General features: G+C 35.3%; 1 protein-coding gene across 5 annotated transcripts; it reads left to right on the top strand.

Moving 5' to 3' along the window:
- Positions 1 to 18: 18 nt before the first annotated feature.
- On the top strand, positions 19 to 25,609 carry adgrg11 (adhesion G protein-coupled receptor G11). 5 transcript variants are annotated; one of them, XM_059512160.1, is made up of 20 exons: positions 19 to 69; positions 2,346 to 2,455; positions 12,936 to 13,080; positions 15,058 to 15,125; positions 15,281 to 15,337; positions 15,483 to 15,575; positions 15,727 to 15,852; positions 16,026 to 16,070; positions 16,320 to 16,388; positions 16,506 to 16,677; positions 17,020 to 17,179; positions 17,313 to 17,447; positions 17,738 to 17,845; positions 17,942 to 17,981; positions 18,294 to 18,394; positions 18,591 to 18,709; positions 21,153 to 21,418; positions 21,572 to 21,659; positions 24,146 to 24,441; positions 24,873 to 25,609. In XM_059512160.1, exons 4-20 carry the CDS (start codon positions 15,074 to 15,076, stop codon positions 25,016 to 25,018), a joined length of 2,073 nt encoding a protein of 690 aa, XP_059368143.1. In that variant the 5' UTR covers positions 19 to 69; positions 2,346 to 2,455; positions 12,936 to 13,080; positions 15,058 to 15,073; the 3' UTR covers positions 25,019 to 25,609. The 5 variants fall into 5 exon arrangements, with proteins under 5 accessions (XP_059368143.1, XP_059368142.1, XP_059368140.1 ...); XM_059512159.1 differs by having other exon boundaries at positions 14,901 to 15,125; positions 15,814 to 15,852; XM_059512157.1 differs by having other exon boundaries at positions 14,901 to 15,125.
- The last annotated feature ends 1,184 nt before the right edge of the window (positions 25,610 to 26,793 follow it).

The raw sequence follows: 26,793 nt of genomic DNA, 5'->3' as shown, positions 1-26,793 counted from the left end.
CGTGATATGGTAATTACTCGCGCGGGAGGCGGGAATCTGCGTGTTGTTGGTGCCCGAGGGATGGAAAAGGTCAGTTTAGGGTTTATGTGGTGAAACTATAAGTCTTTCTGAGTACAAGCGGTGTGTTTAAGCAGTTTTAATAGGTTCAGACTGTTAGTTAGTGGCTACGTTATTTAAAAGAAACCGTTTTAATGCAGCTTTGACGTTGGATTTGTTGAAAAACTTTGAAAAGTGCTTTAAACTGTTCAAAATTAGTAAAAAACACGCTTCCCTTGACAGCCTTAATTAGCTAAAGTATGTAACATTATTTCTGACTGAACGTTTTCCAACAGGTTTGCGCGTTATTTGTTATTAGGCTATGTCGGGTGTTTACAACTAAGATTTTCGAAAGACTTGTATCTTTCAAATAATGTTGGATCAAAACCTTTCATCAAAGTTGTCCAAAAACCACAAGACTTGTCCTAGGACAACTTTGATTAAATATTTTGATCCACTTCAAATGTTGACTATGGTGTTTGTGTGTGTGTGTGTGTGTGTGTGTGTGTATATATATATATATATATATATATATATATATATATATATATATATATATATATATATATATATATATAGCAAGCGAGATAGAGTATCTAAATGTATTCACCTTTTTTCCCCCCTCTTTTTTGTGCTCTTTTAAACACCACTAGCACCAGGGGTGAACATTGACATGTTTTTCTTTTTCCTTTGGTTAAAATTTTTAAAGTTGATAGGACAGAGGGATATTTGTGGCTACTATGATCAATTTGTTCACATTTCCATTTTTCACATTTTTCTGCTTGCATATTTTCTGCTTGAGGCAGAATTCAAGTTCAAGTGTACAGTTCAAGTGCACTTGTTGTAACTGGGCAGTGAGTCACCTGAATATCCTCCTGTTCTCACTCACTTGCGATGACATCATCCTTTCTGACAGTTGTTGGCCTCAGCATTCCTGCGCACACGGTTGCTGCGCTGCTCAGTCGCGTGGTTGCAATGGCCAATTTAAATGTGAAAAATTGTGCTAGTTAACTCTAAAACATAATGTGTTGACTGACATGAAGGAAGAATAGTTTTTGTTTTGTTATAGATTATTTCAAGCCTATATACTTACTAGTCAGTACAGGCCAACACATTGCTGGCAGGGATTTCGGTTAGCTAAAATGTTGGGATGGTTGAGATGAGGATGAGGCACACACAAATCACTGACTAGAGGAAGAGGATTGAAATAGATTCAAAGTGACTCTGTTTCTACGGTAACTGTGGATGGGGAGGTACGAGAGATGAGAGCGAGGCAAAACAAGTGCTGGCGCTTCCTCCGTGGCAACAGCTACATCATTGGTTCTTGTTTCATAGTAAAGACCCGTTAAAAAAATAATAAAATCACAAGAGGCCCAGGAGACGCCTCCCTCACGACGGCATGTTGCATCAGAAAGATCCTACAAGAGGAAGAGCAAAACACACACACACACACACATCACATGCTCCACTTCACTCTACAGCCCCCTCCTTCCTCCCCGCTCTCCCGCCAAAACATCTCAGCGAGTAAATCCTGCCTAGAAACCAAACAGCTGACTTCGGCCTTGCTGCAATTGGTGCAGCTCCCTAGCAACGGCATGTGTTTATTCAGCCAATCAGGTGCTGAGTTCACAGCACTTTCAACCATTGGCAGGCGGCCCCAGCTTACCCAGGCAGTAACAGTGACTTGGTAACTGTCTGGCAGAACAGCAACTGTGATTGGTCAGATCAGTGCTGCGTCCTGATTGGCTGCTCATGACGATCTCCCAGTCATTCATATGTTTTTGCAGCTGCCCTGAAGGGATACACCCACAGCAGAAGGTCAACTTCTCTTCATCCTGATTGGCTGAGCAGCAATGTGGACTCCTAGTAACAAACCACAAACTGCTAAAACAGGGTGTGGTTAGGCTTCTGTCAGTCATCCAAGTGCTAGCCAAACATGATGTTGTTGCTGCCGTTCTGCTCTTAGTAAGAAGTATTCTATATGACAAACATTAACACACTTTTTGCACTGTTGTAATATCACAGTAGGCCTATGTGATATCTTAATGCTTGTTCACAAGTTTTTTTCTATAACTGTGACAGCATTTGCTGAGATTCACTACTAATATCTGTGCAGCTTGTGATCAGAGTCTTACAAAGTTACATTAGGTTATTGTTAGATTGGTTGTTGACATTTACAGGATAAACCGTTAAGGTGAAAATATTACTTTTTTTCTAATTCTAGCATTTACAATGTCATATTTGAGGTCTAGCCAGTCCTTTTTATTCAAACAATGTGTACTTATCATCCTGTTGTGTTTAAACTTTAGATGCATGTTGAGTGCTGCGTGATTCACCTAGCACGAAGAATGAGTCCCCAGACGAGCGACAGCAGCTCAATGAACATAACCAAAGATGAATCAGAAGTGACATCATGGCTGTAAGACTGCATGACATCATGCTTGAGGGAAGACAGATTAATATGTCAAATCTGAAGCTGAAGGAACTGGCAAAAAGAAAAGATCGGTCTCAGTGATCTAGATAAATATAATCAGTTTAACGAGTAGAGTAATTCTTTTCTTTTTTAAACCTAATTATAAGCCACAATGTCAATAATATAAGGCTGCAGATGTCTACAGATATTAAGCCAAATCTTTTATTTATATGGAAGCTACTGTAAAAAAAACTCTGTCTTTTCTCTTAACCACAGTATTAATAAAGCTTTGATTAGATGTGTAGGATGCCTGTAAAAGACATCCACCATAAAGTACTTGAAGCAAATGTAAACAAAAAAAAAAGGTAATTAAAAAAATAAAGCTGATGTAAAAAATAAAGATTTTATGAAAAACTAAAAAAAAATTTAATTAAAAATAAATATTGAATTGTTATTTTTTTAGCAATTAAATACATTTAGTACTTAATAAATTTAAGTTGAAAACTAAAGTTACTAAAACTGAAATAAGTTTTTCTGTTGGACGTGTCCGATTCGAAAACAGAGGAGCTGATCATACTGTGCATGTGTGATTCAGCGTGAAGCAGACTGACACAGAGCGCGTCTGAACCGAACTGGTTCTTTTGGTGATTGATTCTGAATTGATTCTGTGCTAATGTTATGATCTCTGTCCACTGGAATGCTATCGCTTTTAATTTCAAACGGGTTATTTAAAACAATTACTTATCAAACAGATGGAATTAGAAATAAAGGCCTGCCTCTAATAAAAGCCTGCTTTAAATAAAAGCCTGTTACCTTTTGCAGTTCAGGTAAATAAAGACCCCGGCTTTTATTTGAGGATTTACGGTATTAAAAACCCAGTTAACATGACAAAAGCACAAACATTACTAAAATTAAAATAAAAAGTTAATATAAATATTATAATAGTATGAAAATCATTCTAATTCCAGTTATCAATAGAATATTACATTTATGTTATATTATCATATTCAGAAAAGGTTTTAGCTGACTGATTTTTACGCTTTACTAGACTGTGAAATAAACGTCACTCAATATGTAAAAAAATTTTGACATTACTGTAAGGTCTATTTTTACTTTACATATACTTCATTATTATAAGGTCTGTACTGTGAAAATGCTGTGGACCCATGCTCCACACAACTTTTACAATTGAAAAGTCAAAGATTTAAAAATACATGTAAAATTTGAATCACTCGTACCTGCAAATGTATCAAAAACAATAATTTATTGACAATGTTTCGGTGAAAATTCAAATTTAGAATTTTTCACATTTTTATAATTGTATTATTCGATACTTTTGCAAAGTATTTGTAATGTGTGGTATTTTCTTTTGTTTCTTAGGTGTTTTTTTTTTTTTTTTTACTTTTTTTTCTATGCACCTATCTGTTACCTGCAGGTGTGTGATGATCAATTGTTAATTGCTAAATTAGAAATAAAGTGCCTAGGCAAATAGCTATGCAAAATCCGATCTGAGCGGTCAGACTGAAACCAGAAATGGGATTTGAATATCATTTCAAACCGCATATGAATGTGGCTTGACAGTTGACACAGATTTGTAAAAATTGTATTTCATGTGATTTTTTTATTTTATTTTAAAAAAAAATTATTTTTTGCTGTTCAATCTTGCTAAATATGATTGGATAACAATCGGATATGCACAACAATCAGATTTAGACTGACAATCTGAACAAAAATGGGAATGTTCAGAACACAAACAAGAATGCAATTTTTAATGGAAACTTAACACTGAGAAGCCTGACATAAAATCCTAGTTTAAATCATACTTTTTTTTTTAGATGATAATAATAATAATAATAAATAATTAATTACATTTATATAGCGCTTTACATAGACAGGGGGTATCTCCTCATCCACCAACAGTGTGCACCATGATGCGACGGCAGCCATATTGCGCCAGAACACCCACCACACACCAGCTTACTGGTGGAGAGGAGACAGAGTGATAAAGCCAATCAGCAGATATGGGGATTGTTAGGAGGCCATGATGGTCGGAGGCAAATGGGCGAATTTAGCCAGGATGCCGAGGTCACACCTCTACTCTTTTCGAAAGACATCCTGGGATTTTTACTGACCACAGAGAGTCAGGACCTCGGTTTAACGTCTCATCCGAAGGACGGTGCTTGTTGACAGTATAGTGTCCCCATTACTACACTGGGGCGCTAGGTCCCACACAGACCACAGGGTGAGCACCCCCTGCTGGCCTCACTAGCACCTCTTCCAGCAGCAACCTAGTTTTTCTCAGGAGGTCTCCCATCCAGGTACTGACCAGGCTCAGCCCTGCTTAGCTTCCGTGGGAAACCAGTCTTGGGCTCCAGGGTGATATGGCTGCCGGCTATATGCCGGCTATAATGTTGTTGTTGTTTGGTTTTTGAGTATCATATTTGATACACCATGCTTTTATGGCTCATAATATAGTATAAAATAGGAGAATGTGGAGCTCAGTTTTATTAGGAGGCCTAAACTGAGCAAAAAAATAAAATAAAAAAGCAATTTAGTGAAGATCCTGATATTTCTGTGGTTAAAAATTAAGATGAAATTCTTGTAGCTTATATCACCTGTAAATATTAGTTGTCAGTCTATATCTTCCAATAATATCTCTATTTAAAATGGCATTTAAATGCTTGGTTTTGTGATCAAACCGCTTTAGGTTCAAAACATAATGCAATGCAATTTAATGATGGCCTAACAAAATAACTCGAAGAGCGCAACGACGACCCATCTAGGAGTCCATAAAAAGAACCCAGAACAACATCTAAAGACCCCAATATACTTCAAACGAAATCGAAGAAAGAACTGATATAACGTCATTTCAAACAAATCAAAACAAATTGCATTTTCTGTTGGTTTTAGTAGTTCAAAACAGCTGACCAAAGCGAACTTTCTGGGGTTCATTTTGGTTTCTAAACACCTCTGAGCTTCCATTGGTCCGTGAAGGTTACACAATTGATGGAGGTATGAGAATAGAAGAACATCTCCTGAATACACGGCACAAATATATCTTCACCTGTACGATCGCTTGCGGAGAGACTTTAAAGATTCAGTGAAAGCATTTAATTCCTACAAAGAATTTGCAATAAAAGCTTGGTGTCGACGTAGAGAAACATCCAAAACAAGTTTTCCAAAGCCTTGAAAGGAAAGAGTAAAGATATAAGGTTGCAAGTACCGAATACATGTGTTTCAAATTAATGTTTCACCATACTGCTGCTGCTGTTGGTCTTTGAATAAGCAAATTTAAAGGGTATACAATAAATTTAATGCCAAACGAATATACAATAAAAAACCTTTGTTTTTATCAAAAATAAATCATGACACCACATAAAATATAAAAAGGTGTAACAATTTATCCAGTTAACACTAATAAAATAAAGTAACAAACTCACTCCAGTATTTTATGAGCTATGACTATGAACAAGTGTGAATCACTTGCCATAAAGAACTGATTATGGAAATAGAATGGTTCTTTTGTATAGCAAACATGAAACTCGACTCTGAACTGCTGCTAATCATTATTCTTTTCTCTATAATGTTCTGAACATTGGGGCCTGTCTCAAACCTAGATTGCCTACACTTCATAATTTGATCTGTGTTGTGTTTAAGGGGATACGCGTCACATTTTTACATTAATTTACACCCTGCCTCGGATGTTGGAATGTTCGAAAACAGTATACTGTCGCTCAGCATTTTAGAACTTCTTTTTGCCCCCAAACAAAGAATGCAAACAAATATATTGGGGACTTAAAGAACTGTATGCTTCACTTGCTTCACTGAAGGTCAGTGTTCATGATTCAACAATAAAAAAAGAGACTGGGCAAAACCGGTATCAATGGGAGAGTTACAAAGCAAAAGCCACTGCTGACCAGAAAGAACACAACGGCTCGTCTCAGGTTTGCCAAAAAATATCTTAATTATCCCCAAGACTTTTGGGAAAATGTTCTGTGGACTGATAAGACAAAAGTCAAACTTTTTGGAAGGTGTCTGTCCCCTTACATCTGGCATAAAACTAACGCAGCATTTTACCAAAAAAAAAAAAAAGAACATACCAGCAGTCAAACATGATGCTGGGATTGTGATGTCTGGGACTGTATTTGCAGCTTCAGGACCTGGATGACTTGCCATAATTGACAGAACCATGAATTCTGCACTCTTATCAGAAAATCCTGAAGGATAATATCCGGCTGTCAGTTTGTGACCAAGTTTAAATGTTCTTGGGATTTGCCGCAAGACCATGACTCTGAACCATCCACCTCTGAATGACTCAAGAAAAACATAATTAAGGTTTTGGAGTGGCAAAGTCAAAGGCCAGACTTAATCCGACTGAGATGCTGCGGCATGAACTTAAACAGGACTTTCATGCCCGAAAACCCTCCAGTGTGGCTGAATGTAAAATTCTGCAAAGAAGAGTTTGCCAAAATTCCTCCACAGCGAGGTGAAGACTTATTGCCAGTTATCGCAAATGCTTGATTGCAGTTTTTGCTGCAACCAGTCAGTGGCGTGCACAGACCTCTGGAGGGGTGAAACGGCGTTACAAGGGCACAATTGCAGACCAGGGTGGGGGGGGGTGAGGGGGCTTTGGTGGGTGATGGGGGGGTTTCTAGGGTGTATTGGTTTGTTCGGGTGGGCGATATGAAAAAAAAATGTCCTTTTTTTTTTATATCATGATTTTATCAAGATTGTTTGTATGTTAGTTTTTCTATTTTGCAAGCTGTTTGAGCATTACAGCCAAACTAATATCCCTGTAAAAAAATAAAAAGCTTGTTACAAAAAGGCAGGGCTATTCAAATCTTGCCCTGGAGGGCGAGTGCACTGCAGAGTTTAGCTCCAACCCTGATCAAACCCACCTACCTGTGATATTCTAATCATCCCAAAGACATTGATTAACAGGCTCAGGTGTGTTTGATTAGGGATGAAGCTAAACTCTGCAGTGCACTGGCCCTCCAGGGCAAGATTTGAATAGCCCTGCATTAAGGTAACAAAATATGAAAAAGTATAGATATTTATATCAAAATGGGAGAAGATAAAAATCTGTCATTTTATCTTTGTTATTAAAAAATTTTTTTTTTTATATATATATATATATATATATATATATAGTACAGACCAAAAGTTTGGACACCTTCTCATTCAAAGAGTTTTCTTTATTTTCATGACTATGAAAATTGTAGAGTCACACGGCATCAAAACTATGAATTAACACATGTGGAATTATATATGGAATCATATACATAACAAAAAAGTGTGAAACAACTGAAAATATGTCATATTCTAGGTTCTTCAAAGTAGCCACCTTTTGCTTTGATTACTGCTTTGCACACTCTTGGCATTCTCTTGATGAGCTTCAAGAGGTAGTCACCTGAAATGGTCTTCCAACAGTCTTGAAGGAGTTCCCCGAGAGATGCTTAGAACTTGTTGGCCCTTTTGCCTTCTGTCTGCGGTCCAGCTCACCCCAAACCATCTCGATTGGGTTCAGGTCCGGTGACTGTGGAGGCCAGGTCATCTGGCGCAGCACCCCATCGCTCTTCTTCTTGGTCAAATAGCCATTACACAGCCTGGAGGTGTGTTTGGGGTCATTGTCCTGTTGGAAAATAAATGGTCCAACTAAACGCAAACCGGATGGAATAGCATGCCGCTGCAAGATGCTGTGGTAGCCATGCTGGTTCAGTATGCCTTCAATTTTGAATAAATCCCCAACAGTGTCACCAGCAAAGCACCCCCACACCATCACACCTCCTCCTCCATGCTTCACGGTGGGAACCAGGCATGTAGATTCCATCCGTTTACCTTTTCTGCGTCGCACAAAGACACGGTGGTTGGAACCAAAGATCTCAAATTTGGACTCATCAGACCAAAGCACAGATTTCCACTGCTCTAATGTCCATTCCTTGTGTTCTTTAGCCCAAACAAGTCTCTTCTGCTTGTTGCCTTTCTTTAGCAGTGGTTTCCTAGCAGATATTCTACCATGAAGGCCTGATTCACACAGACTCCTCTTAACAGTTGTTCTAGAGATGTGTCTGCTGCTCGAACTCCGTGTGCCATTGACCTGGTCTCTAATCTGAGCTGCTGTTAACCTGCGATTTCTGAGGCTGGTGACTCGGATGAACTTATCCTCCGCAGCAGAGGTGACTCTTGGTCTTCCTTTCCTGGGGCGGTCCGCATGTGAGCCAGTTTTTTTGTAGCGCTTGATGGTTTTTTTGACTGCACTTGGGTACACTTTCAAAGTTTTCCCAATTTTTCGGACTGACTGACCTTCATTTCTTAAAGTAATGATGGCCACTCGTTTTCCTGTACTTAACTGCTTTTTTCTTGCCATAATACAAATTCTAACAGTCTATTCAGTAGGACTATCAGCTGTGTATCCACCTGACTTCTGCACAACACAACTGATGGTCCCAACCCCATTTATAAGGCAAGAAATTACACTTATTAAACCTGATAGGGCACACCTGTGAAGTGAAAACCATTTCAGGTGACTACCTCTTGAAGCTCATCAAGAGAATGCCAAGAGTGTGCAAAGCAGTAATCAAAGCAAAAGGTGGCTACTTTGAAGAACCTACAATGACATTTTCAGTTGTTTCACACTTTTTTGTTATGTATATAATTCCACATGTGTTTATTCATAGTTTTGATGCCTTCAGTGTGAATCTGCAATTTTCATAGTCATGAAAATAAAGAAAACTCTTTGAATGAGAAGGTGTGTCCAAACTTTTGGTCTGTACTGTGTATATATATATATATATATATATATATATATATATATATATATATATACAGACCAAATATAGACATAACAAATAAACTTAATGCACAAATAAAAATAAACTGTGTTTTATTTTCAGGTACAATAGTATTTAGCAGGAGCATTAAAAAAATTGAATGAACAAATAAAGATAAAACACAATATACATGGATCCGATTAAAGCACCTGTAATTTTTTTTGTGCACCTGAAGTTTTTTCAGTCAAGTATTGAGTGATTTTTCTCTTTGTGTTTGGTGTTTTATTAACATTAATTCAGCTAAAAATTAAAATGGGTTAGTTAGTGTTTTGCTTTTTATACCTTCATGTAATCACTCAAAAGTTATTTTAAACCTGAATGAGTTTCTTTCTTCTGCTAAACATAAACTCTGTTTTGAAAGAAAGTGGAAAACCTTGTGTTTTTTGACAGTATTAACACAAAACATAACTTAATTCATTAATCACGCACAGTTTGACCGGTTTTTCGTTTTGTGGCACAATTTGAGTGTGCTCAAAAAAAAAAAAAAAAAAACCCACGTCAGAACAGCACATATATAAAACATTTAAATAACCAGTAGGGCTTAAAAGCAAATGCAAAAAAATTACTTTTGAGAATAAGTGCAGTGGCCCGTGAGAGAGACACTGGAGATGTTAATGTCTGCAGGGCTGCTGCTGGCCAAATGGGTGCCTTAAGAAGTATATTGATGTGCCTCCTCCTCAAATTATTATGGAAGTAAAAAAAAAAAAAACCTACTATAGTGGTCAAAATAGAATAAAATATAAAAGTAAATAACTAAATTGTAATTAAATTGTATTATTCACAGCTTACAACTGTAGACAGTTGCCTATGGCTATGATTTTACTAATACAGTTGTCTGATTGATTTTATAGTCTTAAGCATTCAGAAATGACACATAAAAAATTACTTCAGTAAAACCAAGGATTAGTTTTTGTAAGGGTTGTGATGTCCACATGTTTTTGTTGAAGAAATTATAGAAGCTATCATTTCTATCGCAAAAAGGTGTCCAAAAATTAAGGAGGAAACGATGGAGAGCTGGATGGGACCAACGGAGACGCAGGAGAGCTTTCCAACGGGATTGCCACATTAACATCCGACGGGCTTGCCACAGGAATGGTCGGCATTTCTGGGCTGAGGACTATCGTGGAGCCCAGGAGAATTTCAGGATGCCTCGGTTTGGGCAGGTGGTTTGAGCCGTTGGCAAGGTATGTGGGGGTTCCTGGTGGGAGGTGAGCTGGGGAGGCACGGCTTGTTCCAGAGGGGGCTGGATGAGGAAACTTAGAATTTTTGACTTCTTCCAACTCGATGTCAGAATTATTTAAATAGAGAACTAGATTAATCCCCTAAAATAACTAAAACCAGGAACAGGTGATCTAAATGAACGAAGATTAACTAAACAGGAGCAAACTGGAACTAAATGGAAACCAACACCTGACAGAATCATTCAAGTGTGACAAATATGCAAAAAAAAAAACCTGGAAGGGGCCAAAACCTTTATCACACCACTGTGTTGTTGCTTCAGTACAATAAGTGTTTATCTTAAAATATTAATAAAAATATAAAACTATGTTATGTTTATTAAAACATATCACAGAAAAAAAGACCCATAAGATCCAGTACCTGAAGGTGGAAATTTTTGAAATAAAATGAGATTAGCTGAATCTTCTCCAGCACTGATCCATTATGCTATTAAAAACAACACATGCTGTGTCTTGAATCACTACAAAATTACTGACAATATGCAAACATAATTAAACAGAATTTCTTATATTTTCTCAAACATGATTAAATTGAAATCACTCTGACTCATATGTTAAAGTAAAATACTTCTCTAAGAAAATATTTTTGCAAAAAGCTCCACACTAGTACCTGCTCCAGTATAGTGTAAATGATCATAATTATCATCAATATTCCTGTATCATCTACATATGTACTATATGTGCACAAAGCCGTTTGAAATGTGTCCATCCACATTACTGTAAACTCACAAGGTTTCATTTGTTTGGCTGATGTCCTCTGTGACACAACTCATTTGTTAAACAGATGAATTATTATTTACTGTACTGAAATACTGATATGAATACAGGGCTTGTTTTACTAATGTGTTGATAAGCAACAGATGCTTCTAAGGGCTATTTGTCTTCCTAAGGAGGAAATAACTGTTATTTGTGATGATCAGTTGTACTGATCTTTGTAAAACTGGCAGTTATGGAAAAACATCAGTGATGTCATATGCTCTGCATTTAAACCCCAACTTTAACCTCTACTTTAATTCTTTCATTTAAAGAGTTAAAAATGACTGTTTTTGTAACTAACAGTGACGTTTCATGTCATGTTGGGTAAATTAGTTACAGTTACAAACTTAATAGTTTGTAGTAGGGCTGCACAATTAATCGAAATTAAATCGCAAAGGCAATAAATCATGATTAGGCAGATACTGTTATTGTCATGCATATTTTTCAGTGAAGCACAGTTCTGTGATCAGCAGTAAATATCCTTCCAAAGGCCAGAGTGTGCTCTATTGATGTAAATCCAAATATGCCCCAAAGAAGAAATCCAGGAAATCGCTGCAGCTAAATAAACAGAAGACTTAACTTCTTTCATTTGATTCAATGTGAGTAATAAACACATGACTACGGCAATATATGGTTTATCTGAGTTATTATCACTATAATTTTACTATAATTTTCATTAAAATAAAGTATATCTATAGTGAAATGCTAATCGACATAGCCTTTATCACTGCTTAGAATACAATGAAATATTGTGTGCCTTAATTATTCTGTTTAAGAAACCACATTATCTCACACACTCTACTGAAACATGTTAATTAATGTGGTATTTTCACATGCTCTCAGATGGACCAGCATTTACTACACAGATCCGTAGTTCACTGAGAAGATACGCGAACAGCTGTCATTATGGCTAACAATTTCATGAATTTCATAATCCTACAATTATATAGTCTGCAATTACGAACGCAATTTTACATAGCTTATCAGAGAACCATGGCTCTGTGTAGTAAATGCTGCTGCACCTGAAAGCAGATGATGGAGATTTACTACTAATCACAGAACCGGCTTTACTGACAAAATGTGCAGACAATTGCGATTAAACACATCAGACGTTTATTCATCTTGCAGCCCTAGTTTGTATTTAAAATGTAATTTACCCAATCTTTGAGAAGTTCATTTTAAAACTAAGGGAAAACACATCAGTTCAGGTAACATGTTGACCCAGCAGCACAAGTAAAATGCAAACCTGCCAAAGAATAACAGATTATTCAGCTGTAAATTTAACACAAAATGCAAACTATAAAATGTATTACAAAGCACAAAACAATTTATGAAACTCCAGAAATATTAAATAACCAAGATTTCATTTTAATTAATCATTCATATAAGACATTGTGAACTTTATTTATATTTCACAGTATCATCTTGTTTGCTTCTTTATGGTGTTTTTCGATGCAAATGTCCATATAATGATGTGTCTTCTGACGCTGCTCAACATGTGTGTTATTGTTCGGTTGCATAAAAATATTATTCTGGGCCATTTTAAAAGATTGATCAGTAAAACTAAACTCTTTTGCTTACTGAGGTCACAGAATAATCATCTAACAGTAAAGAATATGGCTGTTCATAGGGACTGTGTTTCATCCAACTGTTTTCTTCCAGATTATTTGCATCCAGAAACTTGATTAACAAAAACAGAATAACCACAGGGGGAGGGAGGAAATGCTACATGCAAAATTATGTACCATCTATATCTGAGGAAATGATGAGTTGAATGATTTGGCAAGACTCAACAACTCTTCACCAGGTAAGAATTTCTTTTCAGTACATTCCTACAAATAATTTTTTACATTTTGGGTTCCCCAAAGAACCTTTCAGTGAGCAGAATTCTTAAAATATATATTTTGTTAATGTGAAGAAAATTTTGAAAATCTAAATTACCTTTTTCCACTACAAAGACGCTTTTGTAAAGTGGAAAGGTCCAGTTACAGCTTCTTAATGGATACATAGATGCTAATTATTTTGTATAAACTAAAATAACTGTCATTAAGTTAATGACTTATACACTTTTGTTCTACTCTGGTTTAGTCTTGAGATTCTGCATTGTGGCACTGCTTTGATAAATTGGGTGCTTTTCCTCATTTCTTTCAATCAGTTTTTATAACAATATCAGCTAGATAAGAATTGTAAATGTAGGGGCGTAAATTTCATCTAACAGTTTGGGGGGGGGGGGGGGGGCAATAAAAATAACATTTCTCAAGAGCAATTTTGAAGGGGATACAAATAATCCAACTAAATTTGTATTTGTAAGTGAATGTATACACAGAGGAAAGCAATACTACTTTGGCCGGGCTAAATTAGACAACATCAAGCTGTTGTGGTCGAAGCAGTGACAGTGCTCAAGTCCGTTGTTGACATTACTATCCGTCACAGTGTTGCCAAGTCCACAGTTTTCCCATGGAATTGGGCCTCTTTTTCATTGTTGCCACAGGCTGTTTACAATATTTAGGTCAGCAGCACCAGAACATTTCCCACTTCTTTTTGGACCAAAAAAATTTAATATATGATCAATCAAAATTAAGAAATCACTGGTGGACATGTGGTTCATTTACAGTCTAAAAAGTAGTTGTTGGTTTTTGTTTCAAAAACGTATTTTGCGTCAGGGAAGATAAGCTATTTTCTGTGAATATGTGAGACATTAGCCACTATAGGTAAATAACTAGAATAATAACAAAGTGCAGTAAACACTTAAACCACTTGCACTGCAAATCAGTTATGACAAGAAATACCAGTTTGCAATATCAAGCAATATAACAGACTGTTTTTGGACAAAATAACAGGAAATGAATGACACCTAAAGCCCTATATGATTTTGTCTTACCTGGGAAACACTTGTGGCCAGTTATTCTATAGGCTATGCCATAAGCTAAACATAAAAATGACCGGAAAACATGCTAATAATAATTATAAAAAAGTTAATCCTTTTAGTATGGTGCCCATAAGGTGACTTGATTGGTTTACTTAGTTTTGTCGTGGCCATGACAATAATTTGTGGGGCTTTCATATTAACTCATGGGAACATGATATTATGTTGTGACCACGAGATCATTTTGTCGAGGTAATGACATTCTTATGTTGTGGCCTCGAGATGCTATGTTGAGGGAACGACTTGTTTTTCTTGTGGCCATTAGTTTAATACGTAAACAAACCTGTGTGACCATAGCAAACCGGGATTATCAGAGATAGATTCATTAATATTTTCTTTTGAATTAAGACATTTTTAACTGAAGTTATTAAGAAAACATTATCCGACCAATCACCTTACAGGCACCATATTTTAGGGATTTTCCAAAATGTTATTTACAGTTGTTCTAATGTGTGACCCTGGACTATAAAAGCAGTCTTAAGTCACTGGGGTATATTTTTAGCAATAGCCAAAAATACATTGTATGGGTCAAAATTATAGATATTTCTTTTATGCCAAAATCATTATGATCCTAATAAACCATACATCAATGGAAATCTTATTTATTCAGGTTTCAGATTATGTATAAATCTCAATTTAAAAAAATTGACACTTAAGACTGGTTTTAAAATCAAAAAAAATTTTTTCCACATTTCTTCTAGCTCTTTAGATATTATCAAGGAACCTGGAGAACCCGTCAGGAATGCAGTGGAACATTTGTGGCCTCCTGCTCATTTTATCTGTCCCCTTCTGTATATCTGTAGGACCTTTTAAGTCCTGTACTAAAACTTACAACAACTTATGTCCTATTACTGGCAGAGCTTCAGATAGAATTATGGATATGTTTATCCTGGGTAGAGATGGTTTCATGGGATACTTGAAAACAGGTGATTCAAATTAGACATGTTCATGAAAGTGAATGAGAATTAAATGTGTTTATTAAAAAACTAAATGCAAAGTGTGTAAATGTTGTTATTGTGTAACATAAAAGTTGCTTTTTGGTGGCCACTTTGTTTATCATTTGTCTTTTAATTGGGTAAAGGCAATAATTTTGCAAGGAACATGTCCGGTATTCTGAGCTGTTCTAATGGATCTTCAGGTGAGGAGAAACAGAATGTAGCCCAAACAGCACATTAAATAGAGAAAGTTTTTACTTATGTCACGTGTATAAACATTCCTTGAAAAACAATTATAAAAAATATGTGCATATAAAAAAATTGTAACAACTTTTTTTTGTCTTTCAGTAAACACTACACAACAACTACTCAACCTGACAGTTTTTTCATTTGAAGAAAATACAACCTTTACAAATAGCATTTCACCAACATACAGCAAAGGTAGGTTTAAACATATTTGCACTTTTTCTGGATGAACTGCTTAGTGCCACTATCAATAATGAAAATAAGTAGATTTTCTTTAGAAATAAATGTGATTTGTTATTGATTTTAAGCCCAGGGTAACCTTGTTTTCTAAACTGTTGTTTTGCAGACTATGGAGTGATTTTGTCAAGATATTTACCATACAAACTCAATATAAGCAGATATGTTATACCCACATTTGTCTGCTTAATTGAAGGGAAATGCAAAAATGGCACTTTGACAGACTGGATTACAGGTGAATGAAAGATCTGTCATTATGCATTTGGTAGCCTGTGATTTTAGAAAAATATGACCGATAGGTTTCTTTAAAATGTCCAGTATCAATTTATTCACTATATACTTGAGTTCTGCATTTTGTAGATCAGATACCTGATATTTAGTAAATTGTTTTTGTTCTCTTTATTAAAGACCTTAAGTGGACCAATGAAACCACTAAATATTTTGAGAAAGTTGGTAAGTATAATTCCAAAAATTACTTGGTATTACATCAGTATAAAATAAATCTGAGTGATATAAGATAGAGGTTTTTTACTGTAAGTGGAGGGTTAAACCAATCTGGTGTAACACAGTCACTGACAGATTTAACAGAAATATTAACATTAACCTTATCAAGTATTTGTAAAGTATGTATATATATAATATTATGGCTGTATTATTTGCATATCTTGTAATATTGTTTTTTTTTTGTTTTGTGTATGTAAGCATGTAACATAACCTGCCTGAATCCCACAAAGACGTGTCAGAATGCAAAATATAATTCTAATTGTAGTGGTAAGAATGTTTGCTTTATTCACTTTCAGAACAGAATAAATGTATCATTAAAACCCATTGAAACTTAATTATTCCATATTTACTTTTAATTTGTTTCATTTTTATGTTTTTACACAGCTATTAATGCAGGTGAAGAAAGTAAAATGAACAACATTGAGATCCAGAATGGAAAAGCAACTTGTTTTAAGTGTGGAAGTCCTTTTGAAGTGGTGAAACAAGTCTCCTTACCCAAAGAAATGTCAAATAAATTTATTGCTAATAAAACAGAAACAGATGCTGGCACAGCTGCGTAAGTATTCTTTCAAACATGTGATTCAATTCTAGAAAGGCTTTTAGTGGTAATAGTTACACAAATATTAGTTTAATTAAAAACTTTCAACCCCTATTTGGAAAGTTTTCATAATAACTTGCTGAATGTATTCATCTATTTGATGAATACACAAGAGAAAATATTTTTATGGAGTTTAAAATCTGTATATTTTTATGCTGTAACAATTGAGATATAAAAAAGGGAGATACCAGGGCCTGTCACTTCTCACCCTATATGTCTTACCTGCAGTCCCAATGGCTGTAAATTGAACCATTTACTCGATCAGAGACATTATCACAAATAATCTTGTATCTTGTTCAGTGAGGCCATGAAAAATCTCTCCAGCATTCTGTCTCTGATGGAGAATTTGACCGTTGCCTCTATATCCATGGGTAATGTTAAAGGAATTTTAAAGAAAATTTCAACTGAGTCTGAAATCAAGATGTCCTACTTCATCTACTCTTCAGAAACTGATGTCAAAGTAAGTGGACAGATGACTTCAAACATACACACATTATTTTTATTTTTTTAGGGTGGTGATATTTAAAAGACAAAAATGTTTATCTTAAAACATGAAATGTACCCCCAGCACTTAAATCTCCATATGTTTACAGGTCTTAGATGATTTGGATCAACTGAAAAATTATCCCAATGTTTTCAGTATTCCAGAGGAAGCCGCTAAGAAAGCACTCAACCAAAGCAGAGGAAAGGCTTTTATGGGTGTTTTCCGCTTTCCCAGCATGACAAAGGTATAAAGAAATATCAAATGGCATGTTTACAACATAAAGTTTTTTTTTTTTTTTTTTTGAGTGATTTTTCAAATTAGATGTTGTTTTAAAACATAACTGCATTAATAAAAAAATGTGACTTAAAATAATAATGAAGTAGGATGATAATCCTTAATATCCTGAACATTTGATTTTTGGGGGGGGGGGGTATTTTTGTGATGTAAATTGCATCATGTTTCTGTACAGAAGCCTGATTCTGTTTCTCAGCAATAAAACAAACCTAATCAAGCCTCTTTTATATTTATTTTAAGGATGCAGAGAACAGTCCAGTTTTGAATGATGAGGTTTATGCAATCGAAATGGGGGCACAAATTTACAATCTGAGTGACAACATCAGCTTAACCTTTCCAAAGAATCAGGTATTCAAATGTGAAAAAAGGGGAAAAAGTATTTCTAGTAGTCTTAATGCATCTGAATCTTATTTAGTAAAATTCTGAATTATTTCTCTGCACCAGGCGATTGGAACTCCTGTTTGTAAATCATGGGATGGAAACGGTCTGTGATGCTCTTATGTTTAATTTTTTATTTTTTTTTATTTGTCCAATTAGATTATTTTTGTTCACGTCTCGTACGGCACAGACATTTAAATATTCTATATTTTAAAAAATGTCACTTTAAAATAATGCATGTTCAGTTTCTGTATCACAGAGAGCTCAATTTCAGTGTTGTATTTGTACTTGAGCAAAATTAAGACAACAGGTTAAGAGCTTGAATCTTTCGGCCCATGATGCTGACCAAAGCATAATGTCAGTTTCATTCACTCGCTCTAAATCTACTCAAAACTAACCAGTCCCTCCTTTTTTTTAGGGAGTAAACCAAACTGGACAACCGAAGGGTGTAGTACTCTCACAGAAGGAGAACATATAACATGTAAATGTGAACACTTGACTTTCTTCGCTGTGCTCATGGTAGGTTCTCCGCTTCCTTCTGGAATTTGTGAAATTGAGTTGGAATGAGAATAGAAATTGTGTATTTTGAACCTTCAGATTTATGTTCATTAATTTGTGGTTGATAAAATCATATAAAATCACAATAGACTTTATGTGGTTACTGAATCTTTAAGTTTGCCATTGTCCTGTGTAACTAAATATGGTTTTAATACAGATCCCTCCAGAACCCATTTCCCAAAATGACCTCAACGCTCTCACCTACATCACCTACATCGGCTGTGGCCTCTCCTTGTTTTTCCTGTCCATTGGGCTTTTTATGCACTTCCTCATGAGGTAAGAATTTATTTAATTAATATATTTATTAATAGTTATTTGATTAATATATATAATCCAGGCCCAGGAATGTGATTTCTACTGAGGGTGGCTCGAGTCAACTTGCTGGAGCTTTGTGCTGTTGAAACTGTTGCAGCACCCCTGGTAATAAGAAATGTTTCTTGGCCTCAAATCAGCATATTATATCAAAATATTAAAAGGATATGACACTGAAGACCAGAGTAATGATGCTGAAATACAGCTTTGATCACAGGAATAAATTATATTTAAAAAAATAATCAAATATAAAACAGTTATATTAAATTCAAATAATATTTCACAATACTACTGGGGTTTTTATCAGATAAATGCAGCCTTGGTGGGCATAAAAGACATTTAGAACATTTACTTTTTTTTTCATACAATAAAATAATGTGGAAAAATCAAGTGGATCAATAAAGCACAAATGAATCAATCAACATTGTGCCGCAGTTGCTACTGATTAAGCTTGACTTGTACTAAACTCCAGAATATTCCTTTATTGATGGGTGTAATTTGAATGCAACATAACTGTATTTCTTTTAGGACCACTATCGACAAAAATGATTGACAATCAGCATACAGTTTGGATTGGCAGTATGGATCTGTTTTGAGCAGGAAGTCCCTGCGCATCCATGCAGTCTAGCTTGGATGAGAGCAGAGAGAGAAGCAATAATCCACCAGTTTAAACAGAACCAACATAAATTTATTGCAGATATAAGTTCAACAATTGTATGTACACATTTTAGAATTAGTCTGATTCAAAGAAGAATCAGAAGGCTGAATCGTGACTGAGAGAGGAGGAGCTGGGGATGGAAAAGGGTAATTAGCTTTTGAGCAATGCTCAAACTGCTGATAATACTTCTGGGACCTTAAAATATGAATGCTTAGATAGGTGTCGTATTCCTATAGATAGATGGGAGATCAGCTGAGAGTCATGCTTGACTAACGTGACGCTACGGTTAATAATTAAAATGCGGTTTAAAATGATGGTTGTAACCTTGATTATTTTCAAATAATATTTCAAGTTTAAATTAACTTTATTTATCAAGTCTAATCCTTTCATTTTTAACTCACAATGGCTGGCTCTTTGATTTTGAGGTGATGCAAAATACAAAACAGTTTTTCTCGATTGCTTAAACACATTTCATTTATGCCTCTTTTTTTGTGAAACTCTACACAGAAATCCATAACTTCTAACTCAATTCCCTGAACTTCCTATATTCAGGTCAAAATGAAGCTCTCCACTCAAAACAACTCAATCTTGCTGAAAAACCAAACTTGGCTCTTAAAGGGATAGTTCACCCAAAAATGAAAATTATGTCATTAATGACTCACCCTCATGTCGTTCCAAACCCATAAGACCTCCGTTCATTTTCGGAACACAGTTTAAGATATTTTAGATTTAGTCCGAGAGCTCTCAGTCCCTCCATTGAAACTGTGTGTACGGTATACTGTCCATGTCCAGAAAGGTAAGAAAAACATCTTCAAAGTAGTCCATGTGACATCAGAGAATCAGTTAGATTTTTTTGAAGCATCGAAAATACATTTTGGTCCAAAAAATAGCAAAAACTATGACTTTATCCAGCATTGTCTTCTCTTCCGTGTCTGTTGTGAGCGCGTTCACTGCAGTGTAGTGATATCCGGTTCGCTAACGAATCACTCGATGTAACCAGATCTTCTTGAACCAATTCACCAAATCGAACTGAATCATTTTAAACTGTTCGCGTCTCCAATAAGCATTAATCCACAAATGACTTAAGCTGTTAACTTTTTCAATGTGGCTGACACTCCCTCTGAGTTAAAACAAACCAATATCCCAGAGTAATTCATTTACTCAAACAGTACACTGACTGAACTGCTGTGAAGAGAGAACTGAAGATGAACACCGAGCCGAGCCAGATAACGAACGAACAATTGACTCTTTCTCAAGTCAAGAACCGTTTCTGTCAGACGCGTCCGATTCGAGAACCGAGGAGCTGATGATACTACACATGTGTGATTCAGTGTGAAGTCATTAATTACATAATTTTCATTTTTCGGTGAACTAACCCTTTAAGACACATGACACACAAACCCTCAAAAACACACACACTACAACACAATCTTACACACTGTTAAGATAAATTAAAAAAAATTCTACAAAAACCAGTAATAAGTTATGTTGCTTGTAAAAAAAAAACTAAAAAGCTTTTCACATGATGAACACAACAACAGGCTTATCAAATGTATGCATTTTCATGTATTATCCCTTAATTTAATGTACTGTACTCTATGTGTCAAAGCAAGGGTAATGGTGTTTATAGTTTACGGAAATGGGTGTGCTTTTTAAAAAATGGCGTTATGGTTTTGAAATTGTAGTTCAAAAGCCTGGTTATAGTGTTTTAGCTATCGAGAAAAACTGTTATTGTAATATACATTTTAGGAAAGTGAAGACCACTGATTCAATGCACGTGCTGATTAATCTCTTCGTGGCGCTGTTCCTGCTCAACGTGGCCTTCCTGTCGAATGAGTACGTAGCACGTGCAGAGGACATCACTGCCTGCAAAGTCATGGCTGGATTCATGCACTACTGCTTGCTATCCAGTTTCACCTGGTTTGCAGTGGAGGCTTTTCACCTTTGCCTGCAGATGGCCAAACATTCAGTCACCATCAAACATTACATCATCAAGATCTCTGTGGTTGGCTGGGGTGAGTTCACTATCTTAAATATGCATTCTGAAGTACTTTACTAAGTCCTCCAACAATTAAAGAATCAAATGGGCAAAAATCCCAAGAACTTCGAAGGCTCTTTCTTGCTTACTAATATTATAATTGCATTGCATTGTCAACAATTTGTTTCAGCTCCTCCTGCTCTTGTTGTCAGTATCATTTACGTCTTGGGCAAATATGGTGAGCAGACCATAAAAACGGACACAAGCAATGTAACTATGTAAGTTATGTATATATATAAAACACCCTTACCCATCCCCCAAAAAGCAGGGTTTTCTCACACAGCTCTGGCTGTGTGTTCACTGTGTGTAGCCATTCAACCACAGTTGAACTGAGTTGACAGTGGAATTGCTGTAAATACAGACTGATACCAAAAAAGTGTACTTCATTACTGTCCACCTCTGCATTTTATGAATTGAAAACCATTTTATGAAGAACATCCATGGAAACTTTTTAATGTACAAAAGGTTCTTTATAATGGAAAAAGTTTGTTAATATAAAATATTTTTCACACTAAAAAAACTATTCACTGAAAGGTTTTTTGGAGAATCAGAAATGGTTCTTCTGTGGCATCACTGTGAAAATCCCCTTTGGATCCTTTGTTCTTTATTTAGGTTTTTAAAATGTATTTTAAAATTAAATAATTGCATTTATATTTACTTAAGCCAAAATTATTGAAATATTGTCTGGAAAAAACTTAATATTAACTATTAAAATGTATGTTTTTCTACTCATTATTAAAGAAGTATTAGATGAGTAAACTTTGAAAATAAACAACAAATTTGTTTTGAATTTGTTTGGTATTTTACTGCATAAAATAGTCAATAAAATAAATAGACTGCTGGAAATGTACTCACCCTCCGGCTTTCCAGGAGGTAGAAGCATTTGTTTGTTCATCTGAACAGATTTGGAGAAATGTAGTATTACTTCACTTGTTCACCAATGGATGCTCTGCAGTGGATGGGTGCTGTCAGAATGAGAGTCCTAACAACTGATAAAAACATCACAATAATCCACCCCACTCCAGTCCATCTATTAACACTGAAGCGTAAAGTTGTATGTTTGAAAGAAACAAATCCATCATTAAAGGGGTGGTTGATTCGATTTCACTTTTTTAAAGTTGGTGATGTTTGAGCATAAACGATATCTGCAAAGATACAACGCTGAAAGTTTAATGCAAATAGGGATATCTTAGAATATCTCAGAGTCTCTTAAAAACATGGCAGTTTAATGTCTACAAAAATGGCTCGTAGGGACTACAACGAGCAACTTCCTGGGTTTGTGATGTCACAAACCCTGATAAACCCCACCCACAGGAACATGCAACAAAAAAACAGGGGCATGTTGCGCTGCTATAGAGAAAAGGAAGAGTTGTTGCCATGCCGTCAAGACTAAGGGATCACGAATATATATTCATATGTAAAAAATATATTCATAAATGAATCGCGAATCTGTCTTCTAACGATTCTAATCGATTCACAAGTTTAAAATTAAATGTTCTAAAGCAGCGGTTCTTAATACTGTTCCTTGCATTACTCTGCTCTGCATCTCTCTCTAAGAGCCATGCTTGCACAGGTTCTACGCAATCCTCTTCACTAATATCCTCTGCATTTCATTTGGGCCTGATGACGCCATTATGTTTAGATTCACACTAGAGGCAGTTTAGCCAATCACAACACACTGGACTAGCTAACTAATCTGAGCCCATTGCCTATTTCTGAGTGACGGGCTACATAAAAACAGGAACTCATCAGAGCGTTTATCAGAGAAAGGACAGAGGGGTGTAGAATAAAGGTAAATTATGTGAAAAAACTAAATGCATTTTAATTTTTTTAAATGAAGCATTAACACATTTTAGGGGCTGTTCACATATCGCGTCTTTTGCGCGCTCAAGTTCATTATTTCCAATGTAGGCACGCGGTATGCGCGCTCATAATGAAAGCGTTTTTTCCAGGCGCGTCCGCATCGCATCGAGTTAAAAACATCTAAACTTTTCAGAATGCCGCAAGCGCACGGCGAGGCATGTGACAAGAACTAACCAATCAGCTTAATCCTTTCCCGTAACAATGTTGAAAGCTCAGCCAAGATGAAGGAACAGCTGATCATAGCTGTATATGGATTGCCATTTTGAAATAAATTTAGTAGCAGAGCTACTGCAAGCGATTTTTAGTGCTGCAAATCCATTTATCCTTTGCTGAAATTTCCGCGTCTTCATGGAGAGCGCAGGTCATGGTTGCTTAGCAACGACAGATGCCTCAGGAGCGCAAGTTCCCGAAGGCTTTGGAAAGAAGGGGGCGTGCCTAGCGTTTTCCACGCGTTTTTAGGCGCGATATGTGAACGGCCCCTTAGACTGCACCCCATAAACACAATCAAGCCTAGAAAAAAAGTCAACAACCCCTTTAAGGTGATTTAAATTTAAACTTCTGGCCAAAATATGAGTCCTCTGTTTATAATATTAACACGTTAATTGATGGATTGGAGTGGTGTGAATTATTGTGATGTATTTATTTATCAGCTATTTGGACTCTCATTCTGACGGCACCCAATCACTGCAGATGATCCATCAGTGAGCAAGTGATGTAATGCTACATTTCTTCAAATCTGTTCCTACAAAGAAACAATTACTAAATTGGTGCTAGGGTGAATATACATTTCTATATATGTCATTTTGTTCATTTTAATCGTCTGCATTTTATCCCCCTGCAGGTGCTGGATTTTGGACTCCGATATCCACTACTATGTGAACATCAGTTATTACTGCTTCATCTTCGTCTTCACTTTTACCACCTTCATTGTTGTGCTGCGATGGCTCTCCTTGCTGAAGCTGAGCCGGTTGAACAAGGTTGAAAAGGTGCAGCGCTCAAGTACCACCACTTCAGACATCACCACCATCCTGGGCCTCTGCTGTATGCTGGGACTCACCTGGAGTTTTGCCTTTTTCGGCTACGGAGCTCTTCGTCTGCCCTCTTACTACATATTCACCATCCTGAACTCCTTCCAAGGTGAGAGCACTTCGGCAGCTGATTTTAAATGCACATATTTATCATTTGATCAGCTTTTAGGGATGTACTAGCATATCGACTGAATATATTTTAAAATGTAGTTCATTTTCAACATTGATAATAATTAGAAATGTTTCTTGAGCGTTAAATCAGCATATTATAATGATTTCCGAAGGATCATGTGATACTGAATACTTGTGTAGTGATGCTGAACATACATTCATTTAAACATTAAATTAAAAAACAATTCTTTATTAAAATAGTAAAGAGTTATTTTAAATTGTAATATTTCACATTATTATAATTTTTACTGTATTTTTTAATCAAATAAATGCACCCTCGGCTTTAATAGACACAAAAGGCTTTAATAGACATTCAAACATCACAGTTATAATATAAAACATGCATAATATCACATCTATTTTTTCTAGGATTCTTTTTGTTCATATATTACTTGAAAGCAAGCCGCCACTTTGGAGACTCAGCAGCTTCAGAAGAGAGTAAAAGGACTGAAGACACCAATACAGAAAATCCATACGACGACCTGTCCACAGAAGACACCCGAAAAGCCATCTGACCTCTATGTCTGAGGATTTGAAATGTCTTATTGATATTTTATATTCATTTGTATTATAGTAAGTCAATCCACTGCAAATTCTGTAATGTAACGCTTTCTGAAATTTCTGAATTTTAGAATTCGGGCTCTTTCAGTTCATGAGTTTGAACTGTATTGAATTTCATTTTAAAGAAATTCAAAGCAGAGGAATTGGATTAGTCCAAAACAAGTTTGAGACAGAATAAATATATTGATGTATAATTAATAATAATGTATAATATTATATAATATAATCTGCTGTATATTTAGCTTTAATTACTAATTTTTCTTGGAAAGACTGCTACAAATGTAACTGAATTTCATGATATGATTCTACTGATGTATTTGTCTTTACACTGTATAATTTTATGCATATATACATAATGCATAAATAAATACCGATTACTGTTTAGTATATTCTATCATGATAGAAAAGTTGCTAGAAGTTAACAGATATCATTTGATTTATATACTTTTTAGTCAGTTCATTTATCTAGATAGTAGGTGTATTTTCTATCTTTAATTGAAATCAGTAGTTTCTGAGCAGCTCATCAAGTTTAACTTGTCTTGTGCTTCCATTAGCTGTGTTTGTACATGTGTTTTACTGATGACCAGTCACATAAACTCAGTAATAATATAGCTATATGAACATTTAAGTTTTTATTACACCTACACAGACGTTTCGAACTATGTAATGCACAATTGTCCTTAAAAGATTGTGTATTAAAACCATAGCCTAGTATGGGGTTATGCAAAAGATTAAAACTTTTTGAATAGGGAGGACTATAAGGGCTATAAGGACTATTTTAAATGTCCTCACAAAGTGGCTTTCAAACATATTTTTAAAAGTAAAGTCCAAAGATAAAACAAATACACATTATGATTTTTTTTTTATTATTAAACTTCAGTAAACACAATCAAAGTACAGTTAAGGACTACAATAATACACATTAAAACAAAACTTAAAATATAAATTACTAAATATTTATACAAAATACACATACAGCCAGGGGAGTGCTAAACATTATGTAAATATGTAATATAATTCACAAATGGAGACAGTCATACATGGTTAATGTAAATAAATTGTTTTCACATAAATTTTAATTTATTTTTCAAGGACCTAAAATAAAGGCTTTTTGTTTAGTGTACTTACACTTATGAATATGAAAATAAAACATGTTATTAGCTCAAAGAAAAAGTAGGTTGATGCTACAACTAGAAATCTAGTCTTTCCAAAAAAATTTAACATGAGAGCAATGCCAAAATAAATTAAACAAAGTTTCAGTCATCGTATTACATAAATAACTATTCAAAGCAATAAAGAAAATGATTTACTGGGTAATATCTGCTTGTGTAAAAATGTTAAGGCTTCTTCCTTCACTTTATTTACCAACAGGTTTTTTTGTTTGTTTGTTTTTTAGCGAGGTCCAAATGGCTTTCCATAATAAACCTTTAACTGTGTTCCAATAATTTATACAGTTTGGAGCAGAAACAATGTATTTTTGAAATAAGGAACGAATGGTTTTATTAACATTTATACTTCCAGGGGCAAAACAAATTTTCCAAATATTAGTATTAAATTGATTAAATGCAGAGGGGGGTGTAATAATGTTTTGGGTATTAATAATGCTAAGACTCCTGTGGGAATTGCATCCAAGACAATAAAACTCTTTTGGTGTTACTGGAATTTCATGGACAACTCAGAATAAGAGTAACATGCCTTCTTGATTTAATAATTGACTAACTCGTATTAT

The sequence above is a fragment of the Carassius carassius genome, chromosome 27, assembly GCF_963082965.1.
Source record: "Carassius carassius chromosome 27, fCarCar2.1, whole genome shotgun sequence".
Taxonomy (NCBI): domain Eukaryota; kingdom Metazoa; phylum Chordata; class Actinopteri; order Cypriniformes; family Cyprinidae; genus Carassius; species Carassius carassius.
This window is presented reverse-complemented; position numbering and strand designations above follow the sequence as displayed.

Excerpts from the sequence above, each read along its gene's own strand:
- adgrg11 (XM_059512157.1), top strand. The coding sequence starts at position 14,942 with ATGCAGTGGAACATTTGTGGCCTCCTGCTCATTTTATCTGTCCCCTTC. Across the intron at positions 16,071-16,319 it reads TAAATATTTTGAGAAAGTTG|CATGTAACATAACCTGCCTG; the intron begins GTAAGTATAATT and ends TGTGTATGTAAG. Across the intron at positions 17,846-17,941 it reads TAACCTTTCCAAAGAATCAG|GCGATTGGAACTCCTGTTTG; the intron begins GTATTCAAATGT and ends TCTCTGCACCAG.